At 52.5% G+C, this 13,413-nt stretch overlaps 3 protein-coding genes and 1 non-coding gene across 4 annotated transcripts; 3 read left to right on the forward strand and 1 right to left on the reverse strand.

Annotated features, from left to right (window-relative positions):
* Positions 1-158: 158 nt before the first annotated feature.
* Positions 159-3,379, forward strand: QC763_212380 (uncharacterized protein; the record flags this gene model as incomplete). The annotated part of the gene is made up of 4 exons (XM_062910279.1): positions 159-185; positions 438-458; positions 821-967; positions 1,043-3,379. 4 exons carry the CDS (start codon positions 159-161, stop codon positions 2,786-2,788), a joined length of 1,941 nt encoding a protein of 646 aa, XP_062769180.1. The 3' UTR covers positions 2,789-3,379.
* A 500-nt stretch (positions 3,380-3,879) lies between these two features.
* Positions 3,880-7,639, reverse strand: ACO2 (aconitate hydratase). The gene is made up of 2 exons (XM_062910280.1): positions 6,621-7,639; positions 3,880-6,556 (listed from the first exon to the last, which is right to left on the reverse strand). Exons 1-2 carry the CDS (start codon positions 6,663-6,665, stop codon positions 4,187-4,189), a joined length of 2,415 nt encoding a protein of 804 aa, XP_062769181.1. The 5' UTR covers positions 6,666-7,639; the 3' UTR covers positions 3,880-4,186.
* On the forward strand, positions 7,454-7,576 carry QC763_0043530. The gene has a single exon. It is a non-coding gene; the product is annotated as a tRNA-Leu (tRNA).
* Positions 7,640-8,536: 897 nt separating the features above from the next.
* QC763_212400 (uncharacterized protein) lies at positions 8,537-13,128 on the forward strand. Its single transcript, XM_062910281.1, has 2 exons — positions 8,537-10,129; positions 10,193-13,128. Exons 1-2 carry the CDS (start codon positions 9,441-9,443, stop codon positions 11,721-11,723), a joined length of 2,220 nt encoding a protein of 739 aa, XP_062769182.1. The 5' UTR covers positions 8,537-9,440; the 3' UTR covers positions 11,724-13,128.
* Positions 13,129-13,413: the final 285 nt, after the last annotated feature.

Below are 13,413 nucleotides of genomic sequence, written 5' to 3' on the forward strand. Positions count from 1 at the left end.
GTGGCAGGAACATCGATGCTGGAGACCATGGTTTTCAGCACCACCGCTACACGGAGTCTCGACTTCACTCATCTCTACGAACAAGGGGCCAAAGGCTGTAGTGGACATCTGGCGGATGAAGTTCTCCGAACCTTGTCTGCCCTGCCTCGTCGCCCAACATGGACCATAAAACCGCTGAGCTGGCTGTATGATGACCAAACATAAACTGAAAAGACCTGAGGCACATGTCTTGTTTGATTTCTGGACCTCCCTGAAATCGTAGATAGTCTTTTTCTTGTATTGGCGCTAATCATCTCACATAGGTCATACTTAGGTCGACATCACGAACAAGCAGGACCCATGCCGCGGTGCAGGCGTTGCAAATTAGAAGCAACGCCCGACAAGGCTTTGTTTCGTTGTAGACTTTGCACTAGATGTTATCATTCTGCCTGTCATAGGCCACTACCGAAAGACCCAAGGTATGTTTTGCATCTTTATCTCCAAGCTTCCATCATTCCCCGGCATCTTTGACAGCCTGCCACCTATTCGATACAACGCATAGCTAGCCATCCTAGATGGTAACCAAACCCTCGCTCCTGGTTGGCTGTCCTCTCCAAGCCCCCCCCTCCATGTTATATGGAGTAGTGCCCCACTGATAGCATATTTTCCCGCGCCGCACAACTCACTCTATTGTTGCTTTACGTTCTTAATCTTAGCCCATCCTATCTCTCAGCATGCTCACCTCACTCCTAACCTCCAACCCCATTGACTAACCACGTTATCGGATAGTAATTGGGTCTGCAAAAACTGCAGTGGCCCGCCAGAGACGAAGAAACGCCAGTACTATGAGAAGTCGGCATTGGCACCCTCATCGTCTGCGCGGACCGTTTTGCGAGTCTTGGCCTCGACAGCCTCCCATGAAGAGGGCTCACGAGAGGCCACCGCCGCCATGTCTGATTCACAGTCGTCTGCGCCCCGCCGTCCTCTTGTAAGTGAACGCGATGGGCCGAGTGACGTGGACAGCTGCCCATGGCCAGAATGCAATGCTCAAATCAATGTGAAGGAAGAGCCCATGTGCCCTGAGCACCTTCGACTTTTGAAAGGAAATAGCCGCCCTCGAGCGCCTGCTGCGCCCACGTCACTTCCCAGCGTGACCGCCAATTTGGCTCCGTCGTCAAAGCCAAACCCGAAAAAGACGCTGGAACGACCAGCTACGCTTATGCGTAAAACAGCCTCCTCCGGCTTTCCCCACTCCGACTCCAAGCACGGCGCACCACCATTCCTCCCGCCAAAGACCAAAGGGAGCTCGTCCTCTCTACCTCCAGAGCAGAGGCCAGTGATCAACACGATGGCTTCGACGGCAGTGGCCTCTGCTCGGTCCCAACTTTCACCGGCGCCAGCCCGCGCCTATACCGCGCCCATAAGCCCTACTTTGTTGAAAGATATGGAGCCTCCAAAAAAGCGACAAAAGATTTCCCCAATCCTGTCGCAGTCAAATGAGTCTAGGCTCAACGGGGCAGGTGCGTCTGCAGACTCGCTCTCTGCTCCGGATTCCCCAGAAAAGCGGCCAGAAAAGGAGCGGAGGACGAATCTGAAGCAGAGTAAGCCGAGTGCGAAAGAACCTGTCAGAAAAATGGCGCCTATGAGGGCCCTTAAGTTCGCCGACGAGCCAGATAATGACCTTGCACGCCCATCTGTCAGTGGGACTACGGCAACGTCACCAATCAATGGCTCAGCGGAGGTTCTTTCCCAGCGGAATCCTCCCTCTAGATCGGTCTCCTTGAATCTGGATCAAGGGGGTCACATTGACCGAAGGGAGATTGACTCTAGTCTCCCCCCTCATCCTAGCAAACCCACTTTGACATCTCGTCACGAGTCGCTGGAGATATTTGCCACTACGTCCAGTGTCGGGCCCAGTTCTCATCAACCGAGGACGGACTACTTTTTCCTGGAGAAGAGGCCCTCAACAAGTAAGCGTGACGATTCTTCAGAGTCCCCTCCAATACCTCCTACAGAGACAAACCACTCTACGGCAAACAACGTAAGCACTCCACCGAGGGTGAAAAAAACCAAGAAACTCGTCATCACTACCAAGGCGCGACCGCCAGCTAAGGCGACTCGTCCGGTCACTCCAACAGATCTAGACTGCTTCATATACTCTCAGCCAGGGGCGTCCACCCCGCCTCCCGGCTTGGAGATTCCAGGCCTCAACAAACCCCCTCCGGCCTCGCCGTCTGCTTTCTCATCGACAGTCTCGCAGCAGCCACCAAAGGCAAAACCAGTAGAAGATGAGCCTCTCGCTCTGGACATCGATCCCAGAATACACTACCCGCGAGCTCATTCTCTAGCATGGCACGCGATGAAGGCCCAGGAGATCGAAGCTCGGGGGACGAGAAAGCAGCGGTTTGGCAAGGCGGCACAAAGTCTGAAAAAGCAGATGGAAGCGCAGGCTGAGTTGAATATACCTTGGGAGGAGACCTTACCTGATATTATTCAGGAAAACCCGGCTTGGGTGGGGGCGTTGAAGAGCCTGAGGGGCATAATGCCTACACCGGCAGTGGAAGCTGAGGGTGGAGGAGACCCGATGGATCTCTGCACGAATGAGGCGATTGTAAAATCTGCGAATGGGAGTGGGACGAGTGGTCCTGTGGTCAATGGAGTGGAGAGAAAGATACGAAAGATGAAGAGGACGGGGAGCGGGCTGAGCGTTGTGAGTCGAGATGGGGTTTTGAGTTTTGGGGACCGGAACGGGCAAGGGAGCGGAAGTGTAAATGGGAGCTTTGAGCCGAGCGAGTACGGTATGAACTGACTGAGAGAAAACACGATTCGTGTATAAGGTTATTGGGCTGAGTTATCGGCGGGCTGCTGTACAAAGCTTGGTGTCGGGGAGGGAGGGACTCGGAGGGGACCAGAAAAGGAGTTGTAAGCATGTTTGGCATCACATTCACAGGCGAGAGGAATGGCTGACGCGGTGTTTTCTTTACACAGTATACATTTTTTTTGTCGTCGAGCGAAGTCTAGCAAGACATGGGCTATTCTTATAGGAGTACGGGGGGGTGGTTTTCTATTTCTACGGTTTCGTCAAAGCATAGCTGCATTGGAGGGGCGTCTAGTTAATTGAGATTATCTTGTTTTTATGTCGTTCTGTGATTTGGGAAGATAGCGTACATGGCTGAGAGGAGCATAGCGACTGCATTGTAGTGGAGCAGGTATAGGTGATAAGACACGAGATAGTCAAATCGATATGCGTGAGAGGAGAGGCTGAGCTGAGAGCTAGGTGCCTGTAATAGTCTTATCGCGACTACATGCGACTCTCTCCCAGCTCCATAGAACAAGACTATGATTTCCCAGGCGTAAAAATAGCAGTAGAATAGTCTCGCACCGACTAACTAGCGCTCACCGAATTGAAATTTATCTAGCATAGCTCTCGAAGTTGCACAGTGTGGACGCGCAGAATGGAGCGAGCCATCGGTCTTGTAGGACACACGCACACTGTGCCGTAAGAAACACCTAGGTAAATCATGCTTGACAACGACCACCGACAGTACAATACAAAATATCATTTCTACTGCTTGTAGGTTAGGATATCCCCCGCCCCTCTCCCCAACGTCTATAACAAGGCTGCAACAACGCACCTCATTTCCCGCCGGAAGTTTGTACCGCGACACCAACGACTAGAACTGACACCCGACTAAAAAAGCCCTCTACTTTCAGTGAGCTTTCCAAATGAGAGAGCATTGGAGCAACAGCCCGACAGTTAGTTAAACTTGTAAAACCCTAGATACATAGCTCTCGCTAGCCAACCAACCGTCACCAATCTAACCGGCTGTATATCGGTCTCACAGAGAACAACTACCAAAAAAAAGATGCGACCCAACACACAAGCAAACGCAAGCAAACCTTTCGATATGTTCTTTCATTTCCATCTACAATGAGAACTTGGTATTATTTACAAAACAAAAAAAAAATCGAAAAAACCACAAACTTTATCAATCTCAAATTCCAGACCGTATATATCCATCCGCACACGCCTCCTCCAATTTGTGATGCCAACCAACCAGAGAGTCCCCCTCACCAAACCGAATTTTTAGTTGACCCCCAGATAGCCACCATGCAAAACAAACAAAAGGAAATGAATATCTCGTAAACTCGCTCGCTTGCTTTCGTATAATGCACACCCACCCCCCTCTTAGACACCACCTCCCGTCTAAACCGAAGCACTCTTACTCAACAGATTCAACGCGCTCCCCGCCAAAATAAACCCAGCCTGGTCCTTGCTAACCTGGTGCTTGACAGGGACCAAAAACTCCTCACCGGTACCCTTCTTGGTAACCTTGAGCTGGACCTCGCCCTGTCCACCATTCTGGAGCATGTCATACAAGCCCACAGTAGCAACCTCGTCACCGGCAGCAATCTTATCATAATCCTGCTCGTTGGCTAGCGTCAGGGGGACAACGCCCTGCTTCTTGAGGTTGGTTTCGTGAATGCGGGCGAATGACTTGCACACGATGATCCTGGCGCCGAGGTAGCGGGGCTGCAGAGCGGCGTGCTCGCGGGCGGAACCCTCGCCGTAGTTGTGCTCGGCGACCACGAGCCAGGGCTGGTTGCGCTCCTTCCAGAGCTTGGCCAGCTCGGGGATGGTATGCTTGGATCCGTCGAGATCGTAGGCGACGTTGACCTCGTCCGTCTCAGCGTTGACGGCCGTGTTGAGGGTGTTGGCCGAGATGTTGGGGAGGTGGCCTTTGTACTTGAGCCAGGGGCCGGCGGCGGAGATGGTGTCGGTTGTGCACTTGCCCGATACCTTGACCAAGACCTTGAGGCCGGAAAGGTCAGAGTTGGGGAAGGGCTCAAAGGGCTCGAGAAGGGCAAGACGCTCCGAGGTGGGAGAGATGGCGACCTTTTCGTTGGGGTTGGGGGGCTGGGAGGCGACCTTAAAGACGTCCTTGCCAATGTCGAAGGGAGTCTTGGGTCCCTCGAGACCGTGGGGAGCAGGGAACTTGAACTCCTTGCCATCGGGGGTGGTAAGGGAGTCGGTTACGGGGTTGAAGGTGGTGGAACCGGCGTAGGCCATGGCGGTAACGATCTCGGGCGAGGCGAGGAAGTTCATGGTGTCTAGGTTACCGTCGTTACGGCCGCGGAAGTTGCGGTTGTAAGAGGTGAGAATGGCGTTGACTGTGCCCTTCTCGACACCATCCTGACGCTTCCACTGACCAATGCAGGGACCGCAGGCATTGGACAGCACAATGCCGCCGGCCTTTTCGAAAGTCTGAAGGGTGCCGTCTCTCTCGAGGGTGGCACGAATCTGCTCACTGCCAGGAGTGACGTAGAAATCAGCCTTGGGCTTCAGTCCAGCCTCCTCAGCAGCCCTCACAATGCTTTCGACACGGGTCATGTCCTCATACGAGCTGTTGGTGCAGCTACCAATGAGACCGGCCGAAAGCTTCTCGGGCCACTTCTGCTCCTGAACTGTGCTCTTGAATTGGGACAGGGGAGTGGAAAGATCGGGAGTATGGGGACCGTTGATATGGGGCTCGAGCTTGGACAGGTCGATTTCGATGAGTTCGTCGTATTGCGCACCCTCGTCGGCCTTGAACCTGAAGTACGCATCCTCAGAGGCGCCCGCGCCAGGGAAGTTCTGGAAAGCGGCAGCATTCTTGACAGCCTGCTCTCTGCGAGTAGCCTCGAGGTATCTGGCTGAGGCCTCGGTGTAGGGGAAGATGGAGGTGGTGGCACCAATCTCAGCGCCCATGTTGCAAATGGTAGCCATACCAGTGCAGCTCAGTGTCTCAACACCAGGACCCAAGTACTCGACAATGTAACCAGTACCGCCACGGACTGTCAAGAGGCCAGCCAGGTGCAGGATCAGATCTTTGGGAGAAGCCCAGTTGCTAAGCTTACCGGTGAGTCTGACACCAAGGACCTTGGGAGCCTTGAGTTCCCATGGAGCACCGACAAGAGCCTCGACGGCATCGGCACCACCAACACCAATGGTGATAGTAGACAAGCCACCGGCGTTGGGGCTGTGCGAATCGGTACCGAGCATCATCAAACCGGGGATGGCGTAGTTCTCCAAGACAGTCTGGTGAATGATACCAGCACCCGGAGCCCAGAAATCCAACCCGTACTTCTTGGCAGCCGACTCAAGGAAATCAAAGACCTCGTGGTTGGTCTGAATACCAGCTTGCAAATCGTCATCGGCACCTTTGCTACCCACGATCAGGTGGTCGCAGTGAATACTCGCGGGAATGGCGGTCTGGGGGAGGTTGCATGACATGAACTGCAAGAGAGCCATCTGAGCCGAGGCGTCCTGCATGTTGACTCTGTCAGGCTTGAGCTTGAGGTTCGCCTTGCCTCTGATATCGCGGCCATTGTTGGTGTTGTTGAGGAGGGACTCCTCGACATTGTCGAGATGGCTGTAGAGGATCTTCTCGGCCAGTGTCAGCCGCTGGGCGCCCAGCACTCTGCGGACCTCCGTGTACTTGCTGTGCAGCTTCTCGTATGTTGGTGGGAGGGAGGTGATATTGGAGTATTGTCTCGAGCCTGCTGCTTGGCGAAGCTGCTGGGTTTGGAAGGCCCTCTGCAATTAGTCACATATGTTAGCGGCGAGTCTCTTTTGTCTCTCCCTGGAAGAGGAAACATACTCTCAGGGCAACGCCCGAGCGGCTCGCAAGGTCGATTGGCCTCATGATTTATGGTCTGGTTCGCCAAGTTCGTCCAGCTCGGCGGGGTGTGTCGAGGGGGGAAGAAAAATATTTATGACTGTCCAAATCTTTGCCGGTTGCGCCATCCGCCACGGCAGTCTCTTGGTGGCCCGTTTCAGGGGTCTTCCGATAGCGGAACCGTGCTAAAATCCGGGGTAGTTTACAGGCTTGATTTGCAACTGTTGCCCTGGAATTCGACTCTGCCTGATGGGTATTCTCCTGTAACGCTGTTCCTATACGCAAGATATGACGGCGTTTCTGAACAATGTCTGTTGTTATACAATCTCTTGTCTAGAGAGGCATCGCACTTCGTCTTTGAAGGTGCCCAAATCGACCCTAGTCCGTATCGGAGACCTACATCATGGCTCCACGCCAGGGTGATAGCAACAATTGACCAATCACATCGCAGATAATGCTAATCTTCGAATTGACTGACACCAGGTGTGAGGGCTTCTGGAAGTTTACTTGTCGAGTGATAGTAAGCGAACTGTATAGATAGTAATATCCGTCTCCAAGTTCTTCAACCACTACCTCGCTTTGCCTAGTTACAATCGTAAAGCTCGAGCTTGTGTCCAGCTTAGGGGTTCTCCTCCTACTCTACCTTAAAAAATGTAGCACAGAGTTGATGGAGACATTATGTGGTAGAGTTTGCAAAGGGAGAACTCTTTGACGGACAGTTTTGAAGTCGAAATTATTACCGTCACAGGCCTTATGCAAAACAAAGTGCAAAAATGAATGATTCCCTGGAAGGTAAAGGAAAAAGCAAAATAGATTGATGAGGGTGGGATTCGAACCCACGCCTCTTGCGAGACCAGGAGATTTGGACCCTCGAAAGGGTTCAAGCGGAATTCAGGTGAACCTGAACCTGGCGCCTTAGACCGCTCGGCCACCTCACCATCTGATGGTTTTGATATAAAATTGGGCTCAATTGTGGGCTTTTGTATGGGGAAAGCCTACTGCTAGTGGGTGCTCGTGAATAAGGTAGAAGCTGAAAAGCCAGTGGAGAATAAAATGTTGAGTAGATATGAAGTAAGACAACAAGACGGTTACCAACGGGTCAGTTTTTTTGAAGTCACATCACAGCTGAGAATGAAATTTGGGGCCCAAGAACAGCAAGTCGATATTGCCATTGCTATAATATCTGAGCCTCAATGCAACGCTCTAGATCGATACACGACACATTGGACTTGGTTGTAGCTTGACAGAAAATACGAGGATATCAAAGATATGATAACAGCCAAGCATACCACTTGGGGAGGTCGGTGCAAGTTACACAGCAAGTCGGGCCGCAAGAAACCGTTCTGCCATGTCCGTGACGGAGCACTTTATATGTCTGATAAGGCCGGGATGCAGAAGCACATGCGAATGGACCTCCGATGAGATTAAGAAAAAACCGCTCTGGCAGACGGGCAATTGGTCCGGAGGCATAACACAGGTCACAATGTCTGACGTTAGGTGTGGAGACTCCTACTTGGTATAAGGGCACTGAAGACAATGTGATAGGTCTTTTAAAGATAGCTGAGACCAATCTCCTCTGGAAAGAAACGAGCTCTGTACCGCGTAAAAGCCTCGGAAGCATCAAATCAGATCGTGATATCACAGAAACCTATATGCAGAGAAGATGCATAATAAGGCAGCCTCGAGCCGTGTTGAAGGTTGACGTGCTCATGAGCCATAGGATATTGAATGTGCCGAAGTATTGCTTTATGTTGGTACGGATATTGGTTTGTTCGTGACATCAAGAGGTGGGTTGGTTGTCCTGTGATGCGAGTACAAGGGTGATCGAGCTTCATCCTTGGCCGTCATTCTCGATGGGGACAGTCGCGAATCGAGATGGCAGTTGTCAGTGGTCAGTGGTCAGTGGTCAGTGTCAGGGAACGATCAGCTCCTTGTGAGGTGATCAATGAGCTTCTGAAGCTCCACTATTTCGAGACGGAAAGACGGTCCCCAGCTGCTGACCTGTGTGCCAGTCAGAAGCATGAAAAAATTGGCAGCTTTGGCGGGCAGTCGCCTTGGCGCACGGACTGACATGGGGCAGTCAGCGGCCAGGAGCCTGAGCCACCCTTTTCGACTTCCAGTTCCCAGATCCCCAATTCCAACTCCATCCCGTTCGAAGGAAGGAAAAAAAAAAAAGCGACAGCTCTCAGCTTCAGGCCTTCTTGTGCCTGCCCCTTCCCCCTTCCCCCAGTCCACCGGCCCTTTCCCACGCCACAGGGCTCCTGTCAAATCCACTCTGCCTGGTTGCTGTCTACCAGAAGAGTGTCAGAGGAGTTAGCTCGCCTCTGTCTTGTCACCTGGCCGCTTTCGCTCCAGAGCAAAAGCAGCCTGCAACGAAACACCATACCAAATTTCACAGGAGCACGGTCACTTTTCTTGGTTTGCAAAGTTGAGACCTGGACAGCCCTGCTTGCTCAGGTTTGGACTTCCCCAGCCAGACCGCGATCGACTCTGGGGATCCTGCCCTGCCGTTCCCTCTTGACAGGCCGCAGTTGCGCTTTGCTCCATCGCCCAACTGTGACGTACGGCCTGCGTCTCGGATCCAACTCGAGTTTGTTCCCATCGACTCTGCACCGCAGGACGGTTCCGGCTGCAGGTGTTCTGACTCTTTGCTCCCGACGACCCAACAGCCCGGCATCACCAGCAAACAAACGCATGCCCTCGAAGCGGCCCGGGCGCTAATATCACGATTCCCTGCTCTCCCAGCTCCGACTGTCGCCATCCTCCAAGATCTATCCCCGACCTCACACCCGGTCCCACACAATGGCTGCGGTAACCCGACGGAAAAAAACCATCGGTCAACGTCGTCGTATCGAGGATGACGGAGACGAAGAGGCCGGCCCTGGCCTTGACCTCGACGATGACTCCCTCACGGACCCATCGAGCGACGAGCACGACCCCGCCGACGATAGTGATACCAGCAACGTCGATGAAGTGTCGCCGAGGCTGTTGAGTGCTCGCAAGGCACTGGGTAATGGGTCCGCTAAACGTGTATATCGCCATAAACCAGATGTTGTTGTTAGCAAGGACAGCGCTACCAAGAAGCCTGAGCCCGTCATCGCCGGCGCGGATGTCATGCTGGAGGGCCTGACCTTGGTCGACAAGGAAAACAGAGCAGAGGAACTGGAGTTTGACGACATAAAGACAGATACGAAGCCTGCCACGGCCCCCTCTGTGAAGGATTCGGCGCCGGTCATAGTGAGCTCGACTTCGATTCCAGGTCAACAGCCGCGAACTTCGCTGCAAGATCAGAAGCGGCGGGAGCATGATGAATACAGGAAGAAAAGGGATGAGGATCCAACCTTTGTACCCAACAGGGGCAACTTCTTCTTGCACGACCATCGTCATGCCGGTCCAGCTGCCAATGGGTTCCGTCCATACTCCCGTCAGCCATTGCGTGGCCGGGGAGGAGGTCGTGCGGGGGCATTTGGTAGAGAGTTCATTCCCATGAAGTATGTTATATGGATCCGCACGATACCTTGACGCTCTACACGGATGCTAACAATGCTTTCCAGCCCTTTCCAAAACCCCTCTGATCCCACCACACGAGGACCTTGGCAGCATGATATGCATGAACAGGTTGCCGAGCACCCTCCGCCAGCGCCCTACCGGCCATCACGCTACCGTCCAGACCCTGAAGGGCCTGCCAATGGCAATGGTGTGATTCCATACGCGCCAGCGCCAGAGAGTCCTATCAACCGTAACATGTCATCAGAGAAAGTCTTGGGCACGGTAACTGTCCGGGTGTACCTCCCAAATGTTTTCGATGGGCCCAAGTTGTTTCCTGGTCTAGTGCTGAAGGCCTACACCAAGTTGCCCGACCACCGGCCCCCCCTTCGCCGAGACAAACCCGTCCGAATCTCGCTGCCGTACCATTCCTCGCCGGTTATGCCTCGCTATATATATCCAAACCCAGATCGATCCTTCATCTTCATCCCAAGGGCGCTGCGGCCTAACCAGCAGCGGACCCGGGGCAAAGGTCCTCGATCGATCATGGGATCTGGGCCATTTTCTCGGAGAACAAGTGTATGGGGAGGGAGCATATATGGAAGCATGTACTCACCCAGCGTTGCGATGAGTCGTCGTTCTTCCATTGCGCATGATATGGGACGTGATTTCATGCTTTCGCCCACTGGATCTGCGATCTCGAGACCGCCTCTGCCTGCTGATGCCAACAAACCTGTTGTACGACTGCCACCCTTCGCTCAGGCTCAGGCCCCGGCCCCCATCATGCAAGCTCCAGCTCCAGCTCCAGCTTCAGCATCTCAGCCAACACAACCGGATGGTGCTGAGAAGGTTGGTCCGTCTGCGGAGTCGTCTATCAACGCTCTGCCCCAGCCACAAACGCACCCTCTCCCCCAAAGGCCTGCTTTCCAAGAAAACAAGCCCAATTCGATCCCAATGCATCAGCCCCGTCCCCAGAAGGCAGTTTCTATTGACAACATCGAGTCTCCTGTTCGACAGAACGCCAATGCGCCTGCCCCGTATCAGCAAGCTTTCCTTCACCAGGTCCCGCCCCAGATACCTAATGGCTTTCCCCCGGACGTCCACGCCCGCCACTCTTCCTACCAGTCTCAGCTCTCGGCTACACCATTGTCACAAATTCCAGAGCGTGCGATTCATGCTGCTCCGTTCCAGCCAAACACGTTTGGCCAGCCCGGCTATTATGCTCAGCCATATCCTGCGATGCAGCCACAACAGGGTTACTACTACCCACAAGGCTATCCGCCCGCCAATATGGCGCCCAATGCCAACGCACCTAGTTTTGTGCCAGCAGGCCCACCAGCTCCGCCCCCCATGAACTACGCTGCATCTGCTCAGAGTGATGTTCCCAATGCTCAGGCTCCTGGACAAGCACCGACCCCCCACCTGGTGACGCAGGAAGTCAATGGCACTGTTTATTATTTCAATGCCAACGACATTCCTTCTGTCCCCGGATATGCACCATTTCCTCCCGCTCAGCCGTTTGCTCCTGGCATGGTTCCTGGGCCTGACGCATATTATTACCAGCAGCCTGCCCCCGGAATGGTCTACTATCCTCAGTAGGTAGGAGGAGGAGTGGCATTCACACCGGCTACCACAGGCCTTCTTGTTGGCACTGTCATAGTGCCCAACGCGGTGGAGGCAACACCGCCACCACAGCAAATCGAAGTCCTGTAACGACCGGCAGGAGAGGCCAATGGCTGAAGGGAATAATTCTTTTCTGGACAGGAATAACGAGCCGACGCTTTACCAACTTCTTCTTTCTATCACGTCAGCTGTTTAACATGTTAGAAGTTGAACATCTTTTGCCGCCTTAATTACCTAGAAAATGTCGGCGGTCTATGCTATTCAGCTTTATCTTTTGAGTTTCTTTTTGTGTGGCATTGTTGCCCTGCTTGTTTTGCCCAAGTGTTTGTTACCTTTTACCTTGGACGGGCTTGCATTAGCTTTTCTTGTTTGGCTTGTTGTAGCTTTGATCTGGAATTGCGGATTCTCCTATGGGGGCTTCTTGAGCTTTTGCTTTTCTGGCGAGCTACACAATCTTCTACGCTGCTTGGGCGATTGTTTGTACAAGGCGGTGGTCTGACTTTTTTGGTCGATTTCTAGTGGACGAGCTGGAAAAATCAACACGGAGGGAGGAATGGTAAAGCGGGATGGGATGGAAACTGAGTGGAGGAAGATGAGGGCTTATGACATGGAAGATATCACGGTGATGCGGGGTATGAGTTAGGATTTATCGACTTCGTGTGTGCGTATGGAAATGATATTAAACGAGGTGAGTGTTGGGAAACGAGGGGCCAAGATGGGTGGACAGATGTAGGATGGTAGTGGTTATTGAGGACAAGGAGGGAAAGGAGAAGGGAAAAGGTGCATTCGGCGCATCACAACATCCAACACATTTGCCCTTTTTTAACCACGAACATGTTAACCCGCTATCAGCTTAGTTGGAAGAAAGAACGGAACACGTTGTTTGTCGGTGGTGTGTTGATCCTTGGTTATTCTGCGCTGCTATTCACTGTGCTTTTCCGAGTGTGTTTTGTTGTTTGCTGTTGTTGCTTAAGGGACGTCGTGTGTTAGGGGCATTTTTGCAAGGCGTTTATAGGGAGTGAAAGGGGGCGGTTATCTGTCTTTGCATAGCGCTTTGCCTTTCTCTGTGACTTGGTCATTATGCTGTTGTGGTGCGGGAAAGATAAGAAAAAGAAGCAAATGTAGAACTCTTTTCTTTGTAATCATTACATTGGGTGGCTGGCGGTTTTTCGACTTGCGATGGGAACAAAAGTTGAGACTGGAGTTTGGATTTTGGTTGAAGTCTCTCATGAGCTGAGAGAGAAGACGACCAGCACGCTCATTATAATTCTGATTATATATAAACATTTTCTGCACTTTTTTTTCTCTTTCACTTTTGGCAGATGTATATAACACTTGTTCAAGTGATGTTTTTGGTGCCAAACAACAGTGTTTTTCCACACTGCGTTGAGCACAGCCTCAGGAGCTCATTTCGTGTAAGTGAAGCAGTGAGGTGATCCCTGTTGTGCTGTGTTATGTTGCGTGGCATTTCATTCCATCCGGTCGATGACTCTTTTCACAAGCATATTTTTGGCAACTGTGGCCTTTTTGTGTGAAATTACCACGGTTTCAAGAAGAAGAAAAAATACGAAGTTGACACGGTGGTTGATGATTTTTGAGCGAGGCGCAGCTGAGGTTGGTGAAGAAGCTGTGGTGCTATAAAAGCTCGGTGTGTGGCCTGCCCTCT

Source organism: Podospora pseudopauciseta (genome assembly GCF_035222475.1).
Source record: "Podospora pseudopauciseta strain CBS 411.78 chromosome 2 map unlocalized CBS411.78m_2, whole genome shotgun sequence".
Lineage (NCBI taxonomy): Eukaryota > Fungi > Ascomycota > Sordariomycetes > Sordariales > Podosporaceae > Podospora > Podospora pseudopauciseta.